The 16,708-nt window shown below is 44.3% G+C and overlaps 1 protein-coding gene and 1 long non-coding RNA gene across 3 annotated transcripts; one reads left to right on the forward strand and one right to left on the reverse strand.

Annotated features, from left to right (window-relative positions):
* Positions 1 to 406: 406 nt before the first annotated feature.
* On the reverse strand, positions 407 to 5,859 carry LOC120582075 (uncharacterized). Of its 2 annotated transcripts, none has more exons than XR_005647449.1 (2): positions 2,952 to 5,859; positions 407 to 1,014 (listed from the first exon to the last, which is right to left on the reverse strand). It is a non-coding gene; the product is annotated as an uncharacterized LOC120582075 (long non-coding RNA). The 2 variants fall into 2 exon arrangements; XR_005647448.1 differs by having other exon boundaries at positions 407 to 1,261.
* Positions 5,860 to 5,861: 2 nt separating this feature from the next.
* NUDT16 (nudix hydrolase 16) lies at positions 5,862 to 8,577 on the forward strand. The gene is made up of 3 exons (XM_039837134.1): positions 5,862 to 6,056; positions 6,154 to 6,423; positions 7,201 to 8,577. Exons 1-3 carry the CDS (start codon positions 5,919 to 5,921, stop codon positions 7,363 to 7,365), a joined length of 573 nt encoding a protein of 190 aa, XP_039693068.1. The 5' UTR covers positions 5,862 to 5,918; the 3' UTR covers positions 7,366 to 8,577.
* Positions 8,578 to 16,708: the final 8,131 nt, after the last annotated feature.

Raw genomic sequence — 16,708 nt, forward strand, 5'->3', positions numbered from 1 at the left:
CGATCCTCACTTCTGGTGTTCCTGCTGTGTACTTTCCTCTCACATTGCATTAGGGTGGCCTGTGTGACCACTAGGCTACTATACAAGTGATGGTGTATGACGTCTAAGATGAGATCATAAAAGACATAGATTCTATCTTGTTTTCTCTTGGATCACTCACTCTGAAGGAAGCCAGCCACCATGTCAGGAGGACACTCAAGCAACCCTGTGGAGAGATCTACATGGTGAGAAACAGGCTTTTGCCAACAACCAGCATCGACTTTGAGCGATGTCAGTGAGCCACCTGGGAAGCAAATTCTTTATCCTTAGTCAAGCCTTCATTTGACCGTAGCCCTGGATGACATCTGGACTAAAACCTCATGGGAAACACTGAGCTAGAACTATTCTGTAATTCTTGACGCACAGACACTGTGATATAATGCGTTTATTGTTGTATTAAGTCACCACATTTTACAATACGTTTCAGCAATAGATCACTGATATAGAAAGCAAAGCCCACACCTGAGCTGTTGAGTTTGCTCTACTGTATCCTGTAGAAAAGGGCAGCCCCTGAAGAGGTAGCGACAGGGCATGGCTTTTAGCTGGATCATGAAACTGTGTGGAGCGCAGGTTTGAAGAGTGAGACCGGCAGTTAGGAGGCACAGTCCAGATGAGAAAAGATGAAGGTCTGACCTTCATCTGATAAAACGAGGGCACTGAGAGAGGAGACAATGAGAGGGACCTGGGAAGCGAAGACTGACTGGACTGGGGCGGAGTTGTCTGTGGGGATTTTCAGGCTTCCAACATCGGTGACTGGGTAGGTGTTGGGTCATGCACGGAGATGAAGATGGGGTGGGGGAGAGAAGTGCAGAGTTCGTTCCTGGGTGTGTGGGGTTTGAGGTGCTTGTGGGGTATTTAGGTGAAGAGGTCCAGGCATGAAGGTGGATGTGTCAGAAAAGTTCTGTTCTTATAGTGAAATGGATCCACCTAACGAGCTGCAGACAACACGAACAGTGTATATTCTTGATGCTGGACCTGCAAACAACCAAGAACAGGGCTGGCTTCTGTAGAATGCCACCTTTTCTAAGGCTCCTGATTGTGATTTCAGGTATGTGAGTGCCTAAAATATAACAGAATCTAGCCCTTGCAGGAAGTCCTGTTGGATAAAACCCAACTGGCTCTAGCTGGCAGCTTTCTGCTGGTGGTGTCTCCTCCCAGGACCCCACCACTGTGTATTTTTCAAAATCAGCGGCTTTCAACCTTGGCTCTGCATTTTAAACACCTGGAAAAATTTAGGAGAATTAAATACAATGCTTTTAAATTTTCTGGCGGATGGTAGATATTGTTTACAGTCTCTTTTCTGCCTAAAAAGTGAGACTAGACCCCTAACCTCTCTCCCTCTCCTGGACCAAAAGGGATCCTGCCTGTAAGATGGTTTTGTGAAATGTAAAGCTTTATTCAAATGTAAATTACAACCTTTACCTTGAACTTCAGGAGAAGTCAAATATCTTTTTATTTTCAACTTTTTACTATGGAAAACATCAAACTATATAAAAGTAAAGAGAATAATATAATAAGCCCTTGTTATAGAACCATCACTCAGCTTCAAAAATAATCAATTCATGGCCAATCTTATTTTATTTATACTCTCACCCACTACCTCCTGACTGGATTACTTTTTATCATATTCATAAATATTTCAGCATATGTCTCTAAAAGATAATCTTTTTTTAGAGCCACAATATTATCACATTTTTAAAAATTATAATTTCCATATATCAAATATCCAGTCGACATTTACATTTCCCCCACTGTCTTACTTTTTCTCTTTCTTCAAATTGGGATCCAAATAAAGCCCAATCGCTTCAAATGATATGTCTCCTCACTCTCTTTTAATGTATAGATTTTGCCTCCATATCTATTTTCCCCTTGTAACTCATTTATTGAAGAAACCGAGTCATTTGTCTTGTAAAGTTTCCTTCAGTCTAGATTTTACCTATTGCATCCTCCTGATTTGTTACAAATAAACTTTTTTTAGAAGGCTTAGATTTATAGAAACACACTGAAGTACAGAGTTCCCATAGACCCCACCCAGCTTCCCTTATTAACATCTTACATTAGTATGGCATTATTTGTTACAATAATGGACCCAAATTGATACATTACTATTAATCAAAGTCCATATTTTATTCAGATTTCCTTGGCTTTTATCTAAAGTCCTTTCTCTGACCCAGGATCCCACCCCGGGATACTGCATTACATTTAGTCATGACTCCTTAGGGTCCTCTTTGTTGTCACAGTTTCTTAGGCTTTCCTTGTGTTTGCTGACCTTAATAGTTTTGAGGGATGCTGGTCAGGTATTTTTTAGAATGTCTCTCTTTTAGAATTTATGTAATGCTTTTTTTTCATGATTGGACTGGGGTTACGTCATTTTGGGAGGAAGACCACAAATATAGTTAAGGTACCCTATTCGTTACATCATATCAAGGGTACATATACTATCAACATGACTTATTACTGTTGATGTTGACCTTGGTCACCTGGCTAAAGTAATGTTTGTCAGATTTCCCCACAAAGTTACAAATCGTGCCCCCCTGCCCCCAAACACATACACAAACACCTCTTTCCATACTGTCCTCTTTGGAAGGGAGTCACTATTCACAACCCACACTAAGGGGTTAACAGCTATGCTTTACCTCCTTGAGGGCAGAGTATCTACGTTATTTCAAACTTTTCTGCATGGGAGAACTGTCTCTTCTCACCCACTTATTTCTTTATTCATTATTTATATCACTAGGAACCTTTAGATATTTTATACTTTAAGTTATGATCTAATATAACTTTATTATTAATTTTTTGCTCAAACTGTTTCGGCTTTGGCCATTGAGAACTCACTCAGTAGGCTCCTGTGTCCCTGTTCCTTTCACATGCTCCCATCAATACTTTTTTTCCCATTAGGTATACTTCCTTACTTTCTGGAATCACAAGATGCTCCAGTCTCATCATGTTTTCATCCTGTATATTTCCTGCTCCAGTGCTTGAATCGGCCATTCCTCCAAGGAATTTTTGTTTGTTTGTTTGTTTGTTTGTTTTACTGGAAAATGGTATTAGAAATCAAGATCTGGGCAGCGGGTATGCTTATTGATACTGGGGTATCATTCCTTTTAGGTCCCTTCAGGTGACAGGGCAAAGAAATATACATGTACAGTATCTTAAGATATATATATATATATCTATAAATATTTTTATGTGTAACCATCTATATCTGAATTAAGTTAAACACAAATTCAGACTGATATCTCCAACTTGATCCACTATCACATGGGTCATTCAAGCTTCTTCCTGATATTTAAAGATGTTCTTTTGCATTTCTTATAAAATGGTAGTCACATCCAGATTCAAATTCTATTTTTTAGCAAGAATACTTCATAGGAAGTGGTGTGTTCTTCCATCATGAGGCATAAAATAGCTGGTTTTCTTTTAGTAATATTAGCAGCCATTGATGATCAATCCTTAGGATCTATTAAGCCTTTAAAGTTTAAAAATAATAAAAATGATAAATTTTGATTGCCTCTGTCTTCGATTAACTGAAATACTCTACAGAGAGAAACTTCCCCCATCAACTATTTGGTAGCCCTGAGGAGCCCATGTAAAAAAGACAGAATAAATGCTTGATTCTTTTCCTCATTGTTTTTAAAATAACGAATTCGTTCCCTAGTAACCTCTGAGGTGAACCACTGACTTATTTTTAGTTTTGAGTACCATTAAGAACTTGGTACTCAAAACCATGCTCTTGAGGCACATATAGCATTGCTCAGCTATTTACCTCCGGCCTTCAACCTGGGCAATCTGCCTTAGGATGGTGGGATGGGGAAAGGGAGGAGGGAGGTGTGGAGACTGGGCTATCCTGGCAGAGGCAGAGAGCAGTGTGGAAAGGGAGGCAAAGTTGGGGAGGCTTGAGGACTTCCATATTCATTCATCCTGATAAAGCTCAGGTCTCCAAAGTCATTAATTTTTGGATAGCTGTTGCCTTGGTTTCAGAGTTATCCACGTTGCCTTAGAAATAATAGAATTCATTTTTTAAAGCCTCCTCAAGCAACCAGGAAGGCAAAATACAACAGCCTAAAGCTCTGAAAAGGGCACTTTTGGCCCTAAATCCTGCAAGGAAGCCAATCTAGGAGAAAAACCAAGTCACCTTTTGATTATTAGGGGTAAGGGTTAAGGCACTGATTCTCAGCCCTGGTTGCATATTAGAGTGAGCTGAAACACATGTAAAAACCACCTAAGCCTCAGCATCACCGCCAGAGATTGATTCAGTGGGTCTGGGGCAGAACCCTGGAACTGGCAGTTTTTATGAGCTTTTTGCAAGGTAATTCTAATGTTTAACCATTTCCAAGTCCCCTAGAACTCTAATGGGATAATGAGTCACACCTACAGTCTCATCACCTTGATCCAGTTGCCTGGTGTTAGTAGACAGACACTGTCCCTGCCATTTTACTCAGAAGAATAAGCTAGGAAAGATGCCAGGGACATCTCGCTCTCCCCTTGGGATGCTGAGGCCTGATATGAGTGTGGCTGAGTTCCAACTGGCAGGTCTTTAAAATAAGACACAGCACTCTGCCCCACTCCCAACTCCAAGGATGGCTAAATTTATGTGGGGCAGGCACTATTCTAAGTACTTTAACCTCTCAATATCCCTAAATAGGTTGGTATATCCATTTAACAGATGCGTAACTGCAGACGTGAGACTTAAATGGCTGGCTAAGGTCATGAGCCTGTGTCTGAATGGCTTTTCGGGCTCTTTCCTATCCCATGCTGTCACTTTAAGCCCAGGCCCTCTCAAGGAGCTTCCTCCTCCTTTCTCTTGTGCAATAAATATTGACTCTTGATGTAGATGCAATCTGCAGAGTGCAAGGCCTCAGAAAGGTGTGGAAGGACTGGCCTGTGGTGACAGATCCTGAATCCCTGTTCCTCAGCATCAAGCCCTGTGTAGCTCTCCCTGCCCTGGGGGTGGGCTGCTCCCTACCTTCCTTCGCAGCTCAGTGATCTGCAGGTGGGTGCGGGTTAAGTCCAGGAAGCCCGGGGCACGTCTTCTACTTCTGAACCTTCCTCACTCTCCTTCCTGTGCCCACAGGGTTTCACCCACAGCTCTCTCTTTCCTCTTACCCTTCCTTGGAAAATTTCATTGATCTTAGCTATCCTATCCAACTGCTTATCACTACCTCCAATCCCAGACTAGACCTACAGTTACAATAACCACCCCCTCCTACGACCCCCATCTCAAAAAATGACACCATCATCCACCCAGACCAGAAACTCTGACCTCATTCTAGCACAATTCTCCGCCAACGTTCAATCAGCCATGAGTCCCCTCAATCCCACCACTCAGGACAGCTGATACACCCATCGGTCCTCTCCATCCCCATCGCCCTAGGATAGGCCATGTCTCTAAAGCCAACTCCGCCTCACTTCTTTCCTAACCCCCATCGCAGCCCCTGTGCCTCCTGTACCAACCAGACCAAACCAGATAGAGTTTCCCGAACTATCCCTATGGTTCCTCTGGCTCCCAGGATTCATCTCTAATTAAGTCCTGCTCGGACTACAAACCCTTTGGTGCGCCCCACGCTTCAGACCCGCTCAGGAAGTCCCACAGGTGCTGGACTGTGATGTAAGCATTATTTACCCGCCTCCCTCCGCGTCCTGGACCCGGATACACTTTCAGCCAGACGCCTGCGGAGACCCAATCTAGAGGAAGGTTTCGGTTTCCCTAGCGTCCCAGAGCCAACGGCTTCGCCCCACCTAACTTCGCCTAGATCCCGCCCCTGGGCGCTGCAGGGATTGGTCCTGGCCGCCCCACCCAGGCTCGGATTGGTCCAGGGTGAGGCCCGCTAGCCTGCCCACGTGGACCTTCGGGACGACAGTGGGGAGAGCGTCCGGCCATGGCTGGGGTCCGCAAGCTGGACTTGGAGGAGTCCCTGGAGCTGGGACCTAACTGGCGGCACGCGTGCCACGCGCTGCTCTACGCGCCGGACCCCAGGCTGCTCTTCGGCCGCATCCCGCTGCGTTACGCCGTCCTGGTGAGGAGGGAGCGCGGCCGACCTCTCCCCGCCCTGCGACCTCCCCCGGGTGCCGGCCTCTGGAGCCCAGGGCAATCCCCGCTCCCTTTTCCCGCAGATGCAGATGCGCTTCGACGGGCGCCTGGGCTTCCCCGGCGGTTTCGTGACGTTGCAGAACGAAAGCCTGGAGGATGGGCTGAACCGCGAGCTGGGCGAGGAGCTGGGCGACGCTGCGGCCGCCTTCCGCGTGGAGCGCGCCGACCACCGTAGCTCGCGTACAGTGTCCGATCGGTGCGTCGTGACCCACTTCTATGTCAAGCGTCTGACGCTGGAGCAGCTGGCTGCAGTGGAGATTGGCGCACCGCACGCCAAGGACCACGGGCTGGAGGTGGGGCCAGCCTGGGAACCCCACCCCCATGTCCTCCCTCTCCCTGAAAGCCTCTCCCTCAATTTCCTGGTGTAGTTGAAGGGTTGGTCTTTCATCTGAGTGACTGCAGCCAACCTGATCTCCCTGCGAAGGTCTCTCCCTTTTTCCCCCTTTACTGGCCTCTGCAGCCAACTTTCTAGAACACACCCATCCAAGCCTCTCTTCTTCTCCCCATTGATAATGTCTAGGCAGTGCACCCTAGACCTATTTTCTTGGATAAGAGATGTGGCCTGGTACTTTGTGGGGAAACCTTAGGATTTAGGCTAGGGAAGTAAGGGGACAGATGGAGCATGGAGATGGTTCTCAAACTTTGACAGGTATCAGAATCATCTGGAAAGCTTGTTAAAACAGTGCTTACTGGCCTTACTCCCAGAATTGCTGGTTCAGTGGAGAATGGAGGAAAAGACATGCAAATCTGCAATTTTCAGAAGTTTCTAAATGGTACCGACATGTCTGGTCTAGGTACCACATTTTGAGAAGTAGTGGTGTAGGGCCAAGCAGGCATCTGGAGGCAGGAGCCACTGAAGGTTTCGTGGTGTGAGAAACAGCATTTATAGAGCTGGATAGCCTGACTTGGGTCATTTGTCTCAGAAAGCTGGGCCTGCTAGGCTTTATTGAGACATGAGTCCTCAGGCCTGGTTTGCTGGACTGATCAGGGGTGAGGTGTCTGATTTAGAAAGATCTGACTGAGATGAGCTACCTGGGTTCCCAATGTCCCCTGTCTTCCTCCTTTCACAGGTGCTGGGCCTGGTGCGGGTACCCCTGTATACCCTGCGAGATGGTGTGGGAGGCCTGCCTGCCTTCCTGGAGAATACCTTTATTGGAACTGCACGGGAGCAGCTGCTGGAAGCCCTCCAGGACTTGGGACTGCTGAAATCTGGCTCTGTCTCAGCTCTCCACTAGAGGAGCCCTCCAAGGACCCATGGGACCTGACCTCAGGACCTTTGTATTTGGGAGGGAGGGCAGGCAAAGGGAATGTTTTCTCTGCTGGGCCTGGCCCTGATAAGTGGTAGCAGATTAAAAGGAGAAGTATGTGCAATATGTTCTGAGCAGAGGGGCCCCAGCAACTCATGGCATCAGCGGCAAAAATCTGCAGCTCATCTCAGGAGCCCTGGCAAATTCTCAGAGCCCGCTTTCTCCCCCATACATTTGCATACACACAGCCTGGCAAGCCCCAGACATGTGAATGTACATTCTGTGCCCATATACAAGCTGACGCCTCCCTGACCTCCAAAGTTTACTTTAACCAGGAAATGGCATATGTGGGACCTACCTTGTCACCATACCCATCTCCTTGCTGGGGGGAGATTCTCATCCAGGGGAGGGTCTTTTCCCATACTCCTACATGGCTGTTCTCCAGGGTCTAGCCCAGCCCAGTCTTGTTGTGGAGGACAGAGAAACAAAAAAATCCTTTTTCCCCTCTGAAAGTGGTTGCATCCTTGCTTGAGAATTGCCCAAAGCACTACACCCCTGAAAGGTGGTAGAGGGTCCTAACCAACCCCTTGCTGTCTTCAAAACTGAGCAAAAGGGGTGAGGAAATGGCTTGGTCTCCCTGGACTGACCTTGGACTTGAGAATTCTGAGTTCTGGTGCATCTCCTCCAAGGCTTTCATCTTTGGGACCTCGTAGATTCTGGAGACATTAGAAGAGAATTGGCCCAGCCCTGGTCTAGCCCTGCTCTGACAAAACAAGCCTCTCAGTAAAGAAGGGCTTATAGCTGAGCCTCGTGGCCCTGCAATCCTTTCAGCAAACATTCTGAGGAGGTATTAAAAACCTAGGGATGAGTGAGCCATCGGCCTTGTTCTCCTTGGCGTTGAGAAGCTTTTAGGGGCCAAATGGTAAATATTTCAGGCTTTGTTGGGCCACCTGGTCTAGGTAGCAGCTATTCAACTCTGCCATGTCAAAAGTAGTAATAGACAATACACGAATAAATGAATGTGGCTGTTTTCCAATAAAACTATTTTTAAAAGGAGATGGCCAGCCTATAGGCCATAGGTTACCAACCCCTGCTCTAGAGAGGGAGATAAGATTAATAATTTTAATTATGATGCCTATTTACTTGTGTCATTTATGTCAATGTTAAGGAAATAAAGGATTGATACAGGTCTCACCTTGATATGTTTTACTTTTAGTTGAGGTTGGTCTAGAAGAGCCTTCTCTGAAGAGCATTTAAGCTGGGGGATGAGAAGGAAGTACCAAGGTAGGAGTGTGGGAAGAGTAGTCTAGGTATACCAGAGAGTAGCATGTTTTAAGGCCCTGAGGAAGAATCTTAGCAAATTACCCCCAAAACAAGGGTTGGGCCATTAGACTCCATTCCAATTGGGAGGGCAGGGGTTGGTAAGCAGAGAATGTGCAGCCATCTTTAATTTACCAGAGCACGGTCTGAATGGAAGAAGGCCAGTACAATTAGACCAGAGTGAGCAAGGGGAGATGAAGCTGGCGAGGCCGGCAGGAGGCAGCTGGTACAGAGCCTTACTGGTCATGGTCGGGGGCCTAGTGTTGGGTGGAGCCTGGACTCGAAGGGGATAAGAGAAGTGAGTGGGAGGCTGGCACATGCATTTGTGGGGGAGATGGTGGTGATCTGGGCCAGCGGAGATAGAAGTGAATGCGATTGAGAAAGGTAGTAGAGGTTGACAGGACTGGTTTGTGGAGGTGAGGTGAGTGAAAAGACTTTTCAGCTTGCGACTCAAGTTATTCAAAGTGGGAATGAAAAGAAAACTGGGGTAAGGAAGCTTTTGGAGGTGACAAAATCAAGGTCATTCGGGGCATGAGACATGTGACTCATCTGCATAAAGATAATACAGCAATTTCTGGCTGGATGAGGTCATTCAGGGAGAGAGAAAAGAGAAGAGGGCTCGGGATAGGACACCCGAGGAACCCCAGACCTGAGAGGAGAGGACGTGTCGAAGAGGAGCAGGAGTTGGGAGAAAGCCTCTTTAAGAAAGTGGACTATGCCAAGTGCTTGGGAGAGTTGGTAACGTAAAGGCGGAACTGTCCGTTGGGTTTAGTAGCATGAGAGTTTTGATGGCCTTGGTGGGAACAATTTCAGGAAGAGGTGGTTGTGGGAGGCTGACCGGAGTTGGCTGAAGGAATGGGGGAGTGGACAGTGAGATGTTGGTCCTAGAAAAATGGCGTGACACTGGAGAGCGCTGTGGGGTCAGGGGACCGTTCACAGTGGGAGGTAGAACATGGATATGCGGATGGAACAATGAGTATGAGGGGAGAGAGAGATGGTGAAGGGAGGGGAGAGAGGGTCTACAGAAGGGCACAGTCCAGAAAAAAGGAGGGATGGACCCTCAAATAGGAGGAGGAAGAGTCCTGCACCCTTATAATAGGGCTCAAGAAAGAGACGATGAGAAACATATAGAGGATGAGGAAGGTTAAATTAATGGTGGCATAATGGAATTTGAATCTCTTCCTAGTGAAAGGAAGTGAGACCATCAGCTGGATGTGGCTGGAAGATGTTCTCAGAAGGTGTGAAGTAGAAATTCATCTTGGTATTGAAAAGTGGAATGGCAGTGAAGGCTGAGCTATGAGATGGTCATTTGAGAGTGAAAATCTAGGCACTCAGACGTGTTGGGTTGTGTGTACCATGCACGTGTTTTCCCCCTCATCGGTGTTCAGCTGGGATGAAGATACTAGATGCGGAGTTGGGCTTTTGCCCAACTCCACATCAAGGAAGGGAGAGGGGCAAGGCAGTTAAGATTATAGGAGAAATGATAATGATAGACTATGGGGTATGAGGTTTAATGAAGACTGGAGGGACTTCAGAGGAGGTAGCAAATTGGAAGTCTCGATGAGGTAGCACCCCAACGTGGGGTGAGGTGAGAAGGTGTATTTGAGCCAGCAAGGGGTGTTTTTGAAATCGAGAGGTGGAGCAGTCACAGGTAAAGTCAAGGTCCCTGTGGGTGATGAAGCAAGAAACTGACGGATGTTGGAGAAGTTAGTGTAAACTAAGAGCCAACATCCTTTGCGAACAAGACGAGTAATCAAAAGGCCAGTAACAGCTGCCAGAGGGGTAAACTGAGCATAAGAGGACAGAAGGAGCCTGCAAGGAGAGGGGCTTTTGAAGAAGACAGGGGTGAGTAGTGGGCTGGAAGGGAACAAAGAGCAACCCGTTCCCAGTGACAGCTGATGGCCTTTGAAGGTGGGGTGGAGGAGTTGCTGCAGAGACCAGGTAGATACCTAGAGAGGTTAAGGAGTCTTTTTCCTTCTAACCTAACCCCAAACCTTTTGTAGACTCTAGATTAAACCCTCAGGGTAGGCCAGCTGGAAGGAATGGACACCTGAGTGCCTCCCAAGGACACAGCTATACTGGCCTCATCTGTGCTTTATCTCACATAGCCTTCAGTTCATCTCAACAGGGGAGGCAAGGGCCCTGAGGCTAAGAGAGATGGGAGTAACTCAGGGGTAACTCACTCAGTATCCCAACCCGGGCAAACAGGCACAGGAACTCATGTTTGGACGCGATCTGTTTCAGCCTCGCACGCCATTCATACAGCACTTTTACAATATTCCATCTCACTCTGCTCATTTCGGGGCTGAATCAGTGCCTCTTAGCAGTTCAGTCATTGCTCATTTATTTATACTAAATTTCCTTTTTTTTTTTTTTAATGGGTCTCTGATGATTAAAGAGGGGGAGCATCCACAACTTTCCTGTATCTTCCCACACACATACCTTCCCAGTCAGTAGATCATGTCTCACCAAGCATCCTCAAAGTGTTGATCGATCTGTGGCTTGAGTCCACTTTACTCCCCTCTACCCTGCAGTTCATAGACAGACGGTGGGGAGGTGAAGCAAGCTCAGCATCTGGTCTCTCTCCCCTCACCTATTACCATCCTGCTGCAGGGTGAGGGAACCCAGGCATGGTTGCCCACCTAGGATTTCCTTTGGCCTTGTTAAACCAGTCATCAGGTAGAGAGAAGATGGGAGGTTTCACAGCACTCTTTGACCCCCCTCCCCACCCCACTACTGTGGTAACTTTCAGCCAGCACTTGACCTCTTTTTCTTTATCTGAAATACTAGTTTGTGGTTCCTGGGGTGAAGGTTAAATGAGGCTGCATCCAGCACTATTTTGGCATCTGAAGCCATCCAGGTTTCGCTCTTGCTTGTTAGTACTGAGAGAGGCATATTTCTGCCTATCTCAGCAGAGTCAGCAAGATGTTCTCATTCTCAATTCTGCGCTTTTCCCTTGAGTATGCAGCTGCTGGTGCTGTGTTAACGTTTTCTGGCCCTGTGCTGTCCCGAGCCAGTCTCCCTCAAGAGTTATTGGCAAAGCTGCCGCCATTAGGCAGAAACATCTGAGGAAAGACTGGCTCCCTCCTTCCTCAGTTTCTTGGGCCTTCAGAGACTGCCAAGTAAAACAGGGCAAAGTTGGGGAAGTGGGAAGGAATGTTTTTTAAAAAAATTTTTATTAAAATATAGCGTACAATATTGTATTATTTTCAGGTGTAATTGAAGGGTGTTTTCTATGAGTTTCAACTTATTGCACAAAAAAAACAGATTTTTTTTCCTCAAACCCTCTACCCTACACAAATGATTTTTTTAAAAAAATAGAGAAAAAAAAAGAAACATACCTGTGATGAAATTAGTGAATGACATCAGAATCAGACGAAAAGCATTAGAATTCTTTCACTGATCGAGAGATTATCCACAATGATCACATGAATTTCAGTTAATATACAGCAAAATCTATTGAAAATGCAAGGAGCAGTTGACAGAATAGTATTGGGAGACCACATACAGCTCTTCCTCAGTCTTTGGCAGATAAAATATCATGGATTAAAAATAGAATGTAGGATCTAATAATTATAACAACAGTGAGGGCAATAATTAACATTTTGGTAGTGCTTACTGTGTGACAGGCACTATTCTAAGCTCTTTTCATGTATTAACATATTTAGTCCTTAAAACAACCACATGAGATAGGATATGCTTATCTCCATACTCCAAATTAAAAAAAAAAAGTATGCACAAAGGTGAACAAAATAATTAATATATTTTGCCTAAAGAATACATTTTGAACTCTGTAACATGAAGCGGACAATATAGCTTTAAGGACTCAGGGAACATCTACCAAATTAGTCATATAGTGGGCCTTAGAAAACCTTAGTATATTCACTCCAGTCTTGTACCACCCTCTCCGAAATGATAGAGTACTTACCACATTCTGTGACCACAATGTAATAAAATTAGAAATAAATGACAGGGATAGACACTCTGAAATTTCCTTCTGCCATCAGCTGTCTCAAAATTTTTATTATAAAAAGGGGGTTGGGGCCTGAGAACCCTGTTGCAGCCCTGCCATACCTCCAAACATGGCTCTAGGTAGGTACTCTCCTCATGGATCCAAGCGTTAATCTGACAGGATTAAAATCAGAAAGTCTTGGACAGCAAGTCCTGCTGTGGTGCTTTGAACCTGTCATCCCTCTACCTGAAGTGGGCCTGACAAGAGCGAGGCTGCCAGGAAGAGCCAAATCACAAACTAGAAATCTCTGGGAGAGACGCAGAGTGGTGCCATGTAAAAAGGCTGAGGGAAATTTCAAGATCCTGAATTTTTTTTTCTCTGATAAGTTTTAAAGCGGTGACAACGTGCTGAAGAACATCAGGTCTGACTACCATTTTTCCCATTTTTCTGAGGTGCACATTTTAAAATCTCTTAAATCAGGATGGTTCTCTCAATTGACACCAGATAGTGGTCTTTTGCTGCACAAGGCCTGAAAACTTCTGGAATATCAGCAGCTTGGAGGAAATCCCAGAGAACTCTGAAGAAGTATTGTAATACCATGGCTGTCGATGTTTTGTGGAAAAACACAGACACCTATGACCCTAAAAAATGCAAAAGCACTGGACACTGTGCAAAAGTTTTAGTCATATCTAAATCAAAAATTTTTTGTTTATATTTCCTTTCTGTGTATTCACAAGAGTGATCTGTGATAAAACCCATGTCTAAAAAAGTAAAAAAATAATAATCTTTTTCAATATATAGAAAAATTTTTTACAAACTTCTACATGATAAAGCATTATATTATGGCTTAATTGGCAGCATTTTTCTCTCAGAGGTCCATAAAATAATAATGCCTACAGCAATCAATAAGGTCTTAGAGCGGATAAAATGCAAGATGGGAGAAGCAGCTGGAGTCATAAGTGACTTCCAAGAACTAGCCCATGGAGAGACAAGAAGTCAGAAATGCCAACGACAGGGCGGCTCCAACTCATCTGCTGCCTGAGGCATCAGGCTGTGACCAGGACAGGGCAGCACTGAGTATGGAAGAAGAGATGGGGTCGTGGAGACCAAACAATGTGGCCTGAGGCAGTGTTGGGGCCAGTGGAGGCATAACACTGGCTGGAGGTCTCCCCATGGAATGGAGGAGGTTCTGAGGTCCAAGGCTTGAGAGCAAGTGCTTCCTGCCTGTCCATCAGTGATGAGAGCAGCCCAAAGTATCCTATAAAAGGAACTAGAAGGGCTCAGCCAAGCAAGGGAGGAGATCACAGGTGGACATAGAACTGATGTTGTGAGATGAGCTGCCTGGCTGAAGTAGACACAGGTGGAATCCAAATCTTTATGGATCTATTGCTTATGGAAAGAGTTAAAACTGCGTTTGGGGTTGTGATTAGGACAAATGTTTCAGGTAAAATAATTTAGCCACTTGAACCACTCATAGAGTCTCAAGCACCTTATACTTTAAGATCTGTTCAAATATTGGCTTCATCGCGCCATTTCCCAAACTAGATCTGTGGTCTGTCAAGGCAGCTCCAACTTTTAGGGACAAAGGAGCTAAATGATTGAAATTGGATACATCATCTCTAAATGTATCAGGTACTGCTGAGAAAACGCCAGTCTTCTTTTTAGTAACATTAATTACAGTAAATACTGTCTGTTCCTGGAAAGTCCTACTCTCCCCAAGCTTCTCTAATGCCTACTTGCCCTTCAAATGCATCACCCCTTTGGGGAAGCTTTCACTGTCCTCCTCTGAGCTGCCATGGCAACCTGAGCATGCCTCCACAATAATACCATCCCACTGCCCAACATTCTGTCTTTAAATTGTTTTTGACCCTACCAGAACACGACTTTATTTCCCTAGCATCTGGCATGTCGCTAATAAAGCAGACTCAGTAAGTGCTCAGCAAAATGCTTATTGAATGCATGCTTCTTGAAAAGTCTTTTCTCTAATAGGAATTAAACAAGCCTGTAGAAGCTCATTTTTAATATTAATTCATGTTAATTCTTTTTCAAGAAGATTTCTCATGTTGTGCCAAATAACACTGGTCTGCGATTCAAGTCTCTTTTACAAGTCCAGTGGACAGGTGACTTTGGGCAACTTCCCTAATGTCACTGGATCTTGGTCTCCTTATCTCCTGTGTACACCTCAAGGGTGCCCTGTATCTTCCATTATTTAGCACAGTGCCTGGCACATAATATGAGCTCAATAATTTGAATAATTTGAATAAATTTTTATAAAATTTTTATAAATAATAATTTGAATAAATTAATTTTTTAAATGAATGAAATGATTGGATAAATTATCTCAAGGGTCCCTCTTTGGCTTCCTAATAATGTAAAGTAATACTTCCTCAAAGAGTTTTCATCACAAGAAGGAAATCTTTTCATTTTTCCTTTTTTTTCTGTTTTCTTTATGTGGTATCTATATGAGTTGGTGGATGTTAGCTGCAATAATCTACTGCAATAGTCAAACCCTCATGCTATATGCCTTAAACTTATATAGTGATGTATGTTAATTATTTCTAAAACTGGAGGAAAAAAAAGAATGTGCAGTGCTCATGTGTAAACAAGTTGCAAATTCAAGAATCAGATTCTACTTCAGTTAGGAAGGAAAATCATTTTGCTTAAGTAAGATCATCTACCTTGATTATACATGTCACTACAGGGAATTGTGGGCTGAGCCCTGTCATAAAATGCAAGGAGTCAAATATAATTTTGGAAATACATTTCCATTTTTTGATGGGCATAACTTATTTATGAAATTTTAGTTTTAATGTAGCGGAAGATCCAATTTAAACCCTTTTTACTCACATACCTGGAAATTTGAGAGTATGTAGATTTCTGGAATATTTGATCCAAGGGCTCAATGACTTAGTTTTACTCTCTCACTACACTCTACTAGGTATAGTGAGTGTTCCATCAAGGCTGATTCCCCTTATTTGTAGTCAAAGGAAGAGTCCTTAGCTTTGCCATGATTGGACCAGCCCTGACCAATCCCTGTGATCAGAGAAAGGCCATGAGCTGATTGCGCCAGCCCTGGCCAATCACCGTGGTCAAAGAAAGGCCATCAGCTGATTGGTTTAGGCCTGAGAGACCTAAATCAATGACTGTGCCAAGGGAAATAGGATTAAGTGAGGGTCAATTCTATTCAGATTTCATAGCTGCTATTCAACAAGAAAGAGAAGAAAACCAGAAGGTCCAAATCAGCAATAATGGTGCCATGAAAGGCAGAGCATTACCTCTGAATTAAATACATGATTTTTTTTTTTTTTTTGGTCAATCAAAATGTGAAGAGGGGGCACAAAGTACACTTGTATTGTTCTGCCTCATTTTAAACAATTCCCTGTAATTGAAGGATTTATGTGAACCCTTTGGCACTCCTTGGCAGCTTTCCCACTTCTGCCCCACATTCGACAAGAGACTTGAAGTCAGAATGGATTTGGTAGCTTATATACCATGGTAATTAGATGCCACAGCTAATCTTGTGTCTGCAGCTTTTGTTAAAAATGTTTGGGCAGGGATAAAAAAGTCAAATGGCTTTTCTTCGATCTGGCACAACCATTCTACTCGAAGTCAAAGCTTAACATTCAAGCTTTAACAGCAATATCTCAAATGGCCAATTTTTTAAAAGATTACTTACAAATTAGACCATTCTCCAAAGGGTGTTTTGAAACATTTATTTGCTTAACTGACTATAAAATTAGTAATATAGTTAGGACTCAAATTAATGAGCCGGGGTAGCCTTGCAAGTTTATTTCATAGGCTCTACTTGGCCAGAAAATTTTGCATTATTTTTGTCATTCTTAAAGCCAAGATCTTATCAAGTCTTTTGCAAATGACAAAGTACCACATTCCTTTTTCTGAGGTTTGAGAGGTACATTTTAAACACTATCACCTTAGACTCACCTTAGACTCACCTAAGTGTGTGTGTATGTACATATGTACCATATGCCTTCATTTGTAAACAGAGAATTGAGTTCTACTATGTACCAAGTACTTAAATCATTTTATTTAATTTGCAGA

Source organism: Pteropus medius, unplaced genomic scaffold, assembly GCF_902729225.1.
Source record: "Pteropus medius unplaced genomic scaffold, Ma_sr-lr_union100, whole genome shotgun sequence".
NCBI lineage: Eukaryota > Metazoa > Chordata > Mammalia > Chiroptera > Pteropodidae > Pteropus > Pteropus medius.

What these genes read in the sequence shown, in the direction of transcription:
- NUDT16 (XM_039837134.1), top strand. Translation starts at nt 5,919, where the DNA reads ATGGCTGGGGTCCGCAAGCTGGACTTGGAGGAGTCCCTGGAGCTGGGA. An exon ending in CGCTGCGTTACGCCGTCCTG is followed by an intron (nt 6,057 to 6,153) that starts GTGAGGAGGGAG and finishes CTTTTCCCGCAG; the next exon opens with ATGCAGATGCGCTTCGACGG. An exon ending in CCAAGGACCACGGGCTGGAG is followed by an intron (nt 6,424 to 7,200) that starts GTGGGGCCAGCC and finishes CTCCTTTCACAG; the next exon opens with GTGCTGGGCCTGGTGCGGGT.